General features: G+C 34.6%; 1 protein-coding gene across 1 annotated transcript; it reads right to left on the bottom strand.

Moving 5' to 3' along the window:
- Window positions 1-2,206: 2,206 nt before the first annotated feature.
- On the bottom strand, window positions 2,207-4,775 carry vma21 (vacuolar ATPase assembly factor VMA21). The gene is made up of 3 exons (XM_008327257.2): window positions 4,567-4,775; window positions 3,603-3,712; window positions 2,207-2,833 (listed from the first exon to the last, which is right to left on the bottom strand). Exons 1-3 carry the CDS (start codon window positions 4,626-4,628, stop codon window positions 2,694-2,696), a joined length of 312 nt encoding a protein of 103 aa, XP_008325479.1. The 5' UTR covers window positions 4,629-4,775; the 3' UTR covers window positions 2,207-2,693.
- Window positions 4,776-6,709: the final 1,934 nt, after the last annotated feature.

A 6,709-nucleotide genomic window follows, 5' to 3' on the forward strand; every position in this document is an offset into this window, starting at 1 on the left:
AAACATGCCTTACCATCGTGAAAAATTTTTTAAAAAGTACACAAAATTTCGTCAAAATCTTGATGTTCTTTAAATGCCCTAATTTTAAGAAAAACATGTAGGAAAAGATGAAATTAAAAAAATATATTTTACAATATTTTTAGTTTTTTATTTAGTTTTTGACCAAAAAGTGAATATTTTGTGTTAAAAATTCCAAAAATATTTTAAATGAATATTTTAAAAATCACCAAAAGTTTTTAGTTTTTTAAATGTTTAGAAAAACATTTTGGTCAGATTTTGAAAATTTTTTAGAAAATTTAGAAAATTTTTGCAAGAACAAAATTCTTCTGCATGTTTCTCATCAAATTAGAGCATCACGAGAATTGTTTTAGAAAAAATAGCTTTTTTTGAAATACTTTGGTAAAATCCTAATTTCCCATGTATTATGGTCAAATGGTTAAACATTTTAATGGAAATCTTGAGGAAAAAAATCAAAATTGTATCTCTTCTACATGTTCCTCATAAAATTACAGAATTATCAAAAAAAAAGTTTTTTTGAAATTGTTTAGTAAAATACTAATTTTGCATGTCACATTGGTCAGATAGTAAAAAAATTATGAATCTTTTGGGAAAATTCTTGGTGAAATCCCAATTTCATGTGTTGGAGTAAGATGGTGAAAATCTTTTATGAAAATTTTTGGAAAAATAGTTCAAAAATGTATTTTTTCGGCATTTTCCTCTTTAGAGCTTTTTTTTTTAATGTGGTCAGAGCACATTATTATATGTTTTTTTCCCAATACAGTTCATCATAATTATCCAACATCTGGACAACCCTAACCCATATGCAAAATTAGGATTTTCCTGAAAAGTTCCAAATTAAGAAATATTCTAAAAATGCTCTAATTAGATGAGGAACATGTCGAGGAGATAAAATTTTGATTTTTTTTCCCCCAAAAAGTCTTGAACACTTCTCATCATGCTCTAATCAGATGAGAAACAAACTACAAAGATAACATTTTGATTTTTTTTCCCTAAAATTTTCATCATAATTTTTCACTACAAAAATTTAAAAGAAAATTAAAAAAAAAATTAAAATCTGACCAACATGATGTGCACAACAAATACATTTAAAGGAGAAATGCATTTTCATTCATTTTTGAAGACTTCTTGGGAAAGTATTAGCTTAGTATTTTAATTTTGATCAGTGGGTGATGTACCAAAAATGTTTTTTTTTCTGAATTTAAAGCATGAAAATGGACATAAATACATTAGATGGCTAATTGTTTGCTTTATTTATTTTGGGGAAAGTTTTATTTTTAGTTAGTTATAATTCGTTTTTGCACATTGTAAATAAAGTTTATATTTTTTATACTCAACTGGACTCACTTCAGATAAGTTAAAGACATTTCACATCACATCCAAGAGGTTTCATCAGTTCTATTGTCCTGGTGGGGAGTTTCCAGGTATTTATCCACCTCAAAGGGAGTGTGGGGACAAGTAAAGTTGGCCTGCAATGAAGGTGGGTGATAAGTGGTGTCTGAGGCACCCTCCTCTGTTCAGAGATGGTCTTTCCTGTTTGACATGGATGGCTTTCTTCACCCCTCGCCCTAAGCATCTGTCCTCTCTGGCTAGAATGTGCACCTTTTGATCATCAAATGAATGCCCTTTCTCCTTCAGGTGGAGGTGGACTGCTGAGTTCTGGCCTGATTTTGTGGTCCTCCTGTGATGAGCCATACGTTTGTGTGCTGCATCGTTTCCCCAATGTACAGGTCAGATTGCTCATTGCACTGCATACACCAGACCATCTTTGATCAGAGGAGGGCGCCTCAGACACCAACAATCACCCACCAACAATGCTGTTCTTGGTTCTCTCCTCAGGAAGTGCAGGCGTAATTCACACCTCCATTCAGGTAACGCCAACGACCCCCACCCAGATGACAGAAGAGGGGAACGATCCACCATGGGGTCAAGGACTCATATGACCACTCAACGGTCATATAGTTCGGGACAATGACCACTTTTCTTGTCCCCACACTCCCCTTTGGGGTGGATAAATACCTGGAAACTCCCCACCAGGACAATAGAACTGATGAAGCCTCTGGGATGTGAGGCGAAATGTTTTCAACTTACTTGAGGTGAGTCCAGTTGCCTACTTTATTACTGCTTTTGAGATTAAAGTACTCATATATCATACTTTGTACTTCACATCACATAATACAAAAATAAATGTTTTATTACAAATAAACTTTTATTCCATATTTTTGCATCCCTGATAGGGACTTAAACAGTATCTACATCACATATTTTTAGATTTCAGTACAGAAAACGAGGTTTCAAAGGAAACAACTTCAATCAAATTAATCATACTTGACACAATACAAAGAATTCCAAAATGTGTCATTTCACATACTCGTGAGAGCACTTTAGTCAATGGGCAGCTTATTTTAAAATAAGACTGTCCTTTCCCCAAATAGTAACATTTTCATTTAACTAAAAGTCAAAAGCAGATCTGCTGAGGTGAAAAATATGAATCACAACAAACAGCATTCTTTCCTATTGTACATATGTATGTACTTTAATCTCAAGTTTAAGATTCTCTTTCAGGTTTGTAGCTGTTGTCATCACCAGTGCTTCAACGTTCAGTGTAGAGAAAAACGTGGCTTCCCCTTCACAACCTCATCTCTACCTACCTTATTGGTTTTGTAAACCTAGTTTTAATCATGTTTGCCCTTTCCTTTAGGCACACCTTCGTTCCAGGCCACGTACACAAACAAGGCCAAAACCACATGCACCGCCAGCACAGCGACAATGGCTGCATAGAAGTAGCTGTCAGAGCTGGACATCTTCATCGTCCCTAAGACAGGAGACAGGGAACAGAAGTTGGGGTGAGCAGTCAATTCACAGCCAGGGGATATGATGCCTAATTATCAAGTGGAGCCAAAAACTTTTTAAATCTCTTCAAATCACAGAAATAACCAAGGACGAATGGCAAAAGAACACAAAAGTGAACTGATTGTACTGTTGACATTAAAGTGAAAATTCTTGTTTAATTGTGTTTTTTTTAATCAAATCAATTTATTATACTCAGAAAATACAATCATCCCAAAATACTGAAAAGCCTTGAAATTAAAAATAAAATTGTTTTTCTGAAAACTAGTGTTTTTATTCATTATTGGTAAACTTTAACTTATTATAGACCTATTTGGGAAATTATTAGCATAGTATTTTACTTTTGATCAATGGGTAATGTATCAATTTTCAAGCATAAAAAAATCACATTTTAAGGCAAATAAAGATAATTATTTGTCATTGTGATACTGCACACCACGAAATGTGAAATGTTTTTAACCCATCACTCAGGTGAGCAGGGTGGAATTGAACCTTAAACCTTCTGGACCTAAGTCCACTTCCTTAACCACCAAGCGACCACTGCTCTTACTGCATTTCTATGCATTTTTGTAATTGGAAGATGAAAAATGTTTTTTTTCTGATGAATGGAGAAATGCATGACTATGCTCAAAAATATGAGAATAATTTCCAAATGGAATTAACATTTTTGACATCATCAGATTAAATATAATCTAGTCTATTCTATTCTCTACAGACATATTCCTCAAACTCACCTTCAAAGATGTAGGCCTTTGATGCAAAGTAGAGTCCGATGGGTAACGTAACCATAAGGATGGTGAAGAACAGCAGTGTCTTGAGAGCCGAAACCAGGGAACTTTCATTTCTGAAAAAAAGATTTACAAGTGCACGGGTCAGACAAGTTTAACCTACACACGCACATTGTTGCAAGAAAACAAGACTCTGTTTTGATGACCTTGAATGTGGGGACATCACACAGCCGTAAATACTATGTTCCCAGTGATTACGACAGGTAATTGACTTAAACTTAAACTTGTTGTTCTGATCTGAAATGTTGCTAGTTTCTTCTTACATTAGTAAGACAAAAAATACATTAGTAAGACAAAAAATATTCTGTTACACTACAGGATTGGTTTCACACAGCGACAGACAAAAAGGAAGCAGAACTGCTGAGAAACAAGCACACGCACACATAAAACATACAGCAAATATAAAATATATATCTAAAAAAGTATAAGATACAGAAAGCAGGGAGCGATGGAAAACAATGATTCGCTGTGGCAATCCCTGAAAAAGGGACAAGCCGAAAAGTAAAGAAGCTTTATATATATAAAAAAGTACCTTTGCCAAAGTGCCTATTACTTTTTTGCAGTATAGGGAGCCCAAGTTTAATAAAAATTAACTGACACAACTTGAAAATATATATCCACAAGTGGAGATATTTTTATATGATTAAATAGATTCGTGTGTTTAAAAGCCTATGTCCACATCACTTATATAACTTGAAAATATATATCCACAAGTGGATATCTTTTGTTTATTTTTAAAACCAGATACTCTTATAACACATATCACCCAGTTCCCTTGCTTTTCTGCGTTTCTACCATATAATAACAAATATTTACCACAAAAACAAAGAACGAATAATACGTACCTACTCTACGGTCGTATGCTAAGCTAATGCTAACAGCTCTTTGAAACAACGACAGGCTTTCTTACCCTCTCATATAGGGCGGTGGACCAGCATCGACGTCTGGGGATGCTCTGGAAGATCCGTCCATTTTTTATTTTATTTATTTTTGTTGAAATAAGGCTTAACGCAGATATAAATCCAGAAACGGGGATGCTTTGGGTTTGCTTGTGTTAGCTGTTACGACGTTGTCCTCTCACTGTGCTGAGCGTTTCCGCTTCTGGTCACGGGACCGTCATGTGACCATTACGTCACGTTCTGTGCGTCCACGAATCCAGAAGTATCAGTCTGGTTCCGATTCAAAAACATTATCAATAAGACAATACAAGGATCGATTTTTATAAATACATATTAGAAATAATTTTAGGTGTCATTTGTAATAATATTATATTTTTATATATTTTTTTTAAAAATAACCTTTTTTTTCCCCGGTGTATTCCACCAACGATAACATACAATATACAAAAGTTTAGTCTCAGACATTAAATAGCAGCCATTTTCCTGATTTTAACCAAATAAACTGAAAATGATCCCTGTGTTTAAAACACTTTTCAAAAACTCAAAAACTTCTGCATTACACAACTTCACAAAGAACCAATTGAGACATTGAACTCCTCGGAAAATTATGTTTTTGACCTTATAAATCAAAAGCATTACAATTGCACACATTTTTCCCATCAACTTTTTTTTAAATGGACTTCTTTGTGCAACCTGGTGCAGTCAGCCCACTGTGTTTCATTGCCAGTCTACTGCTACTGTCAAGCTACTTCTAGATAGGTCTAACCAATTCTTGTTACTATTATTTATATTCTAAAATGCCTGAGTAGATTAATCAATTATACTGTAGTTATTAGGAACTCCACCTGTAGTTCTGAGGGACATTTCTCAACCATTATCTAAAAACTTTCAAAGAGAACAACATGAAAGACCTAAATTGAATCATTTGTTGGAGGAATACGGCTGTATTTGCACCATGTTCTTGCACAGCGTGTGCCCTCGTTCCCCCTACTTTCTTTAATAATGGAGAACTGCGCCTCTTTCAATTGCTGATGTAACAGACTGACAGTCACATTTCATGCTAACCTTAAGCAGTTAGTGTCGATGCACTCGTGCAGTTTTAAGGTCTCTGTGCTTGAGTGTCTCTGCCCCATGTGACCCTGATCGCGCTGTTCTCTTTCCCAGCAGGTTCCTATAATGCAAATCATTTTGGAAAAGAACATTCAAAGGTTACCAAACAATTTCACTAAGAACAGTCAGAAAGTGTGTTCAGAATATTTCTCTTTTTTTCTGGCATTAGAAACATGTCACCGTCTGTGAATCAGTGTGGGCTGAATTGTTTTCCACCCAACAAAGAACAGGTTCTTTTTTTAAATACGAAAAACTTTTTTTTTTTTTTTTGTAATTTTCTTTGCAAATGTACGGATACTTCTACACACTAAATCCCATCAAATTCTGGATACCACATTTATATATGTATATATATATAAATTTCCACATTGTCAAATTATTGTGCACATGTCTGGAAGAGCTTTTGTAGTTTGTTATTCTATGTTTGATTCTGACCTCTGACATTTGATACTTTTAACTTTACCTCTGGACTTTTCCAACAATGGCTCCTGCATTCGACATGTCACATACAGTACGATCCCTGTCACACCTGTTGTTTTGACCATGAGACGCCGTCCCCTGGAAAATATATATAGTGTCCTAATAGGCAGAGACAGACCGTAATGACGTTTCCATGTGATGTAAGAGAAAGAATGAGGCACTTCACAAAGTTACATGCTATTATTAGTGGAGCCTGTGTGACTGATATGACTGCTGTCTGCCAACATCAAAACGTATGGGCTAGTGGACATACTGTAGTATGAGGACATGGAAGTATTTGTCCTTCACTACTAGACTGTATTTTAGAGTACAGTTCTAAAAGGTATTTTGTTATTTTAGGTTTTAAAACTAAAACTCCCTAAAATACTGCATTTCCATCAGAAGATCTTCAGTTTTCTGTCATCCCTTACTTCTCCAATGACATCAAGAAACAAATATTCTCAAACAAAGTTTAATACGTTAGCAAATTAAATTGAATCTACAATCTGCAAATTTGTGCATAAAAAAACTTTCGTTCTTTTTCTGTTAGCATTTATCTGATAAAACACGACACAAACTCTAATT

This window comes from Cynoglossus semilaevis, chromosome 15 (assembly GCF_000523025.1).
Source record: "Cynoglossus semilaevis isolate Cse_v1.0 chromosome 15, Cse_v1.0, whole genome shotgun sequence".
NCBI classification, from domain to species: Eukaryota; Metazoa; Chordata; class Actinopteri; order Pleuronectiformes; family Cynoglossidae; genus Cynoglossus; species Cynoglossus semilaevis.

Bases quoted from the DNA above. Each gene is read 5' to 3' on its own strand.
- vma21 (XM_008327257.2), bottom strand. From the start codon at position 4,628: ATGGACGGATCTTCCAGAGCATCCCCAGACGTCGATGCTGGTCCACCG. The intron at 3,713-4,566 runs GTAAGAAAGCCT...TCTTTTTTTCAG, and splicing joins CCACCGCCCTATATGAGAGG to AAATGAAAGTTCCCTGGTTT. The intron at 2,834-3,602 runs GTGAGTTTGAGG...CTCCTGTCTTAG, and splicing joins AAAGGCCTACATCTTTGAAG to GGACGATGAAGATGTCCAGC.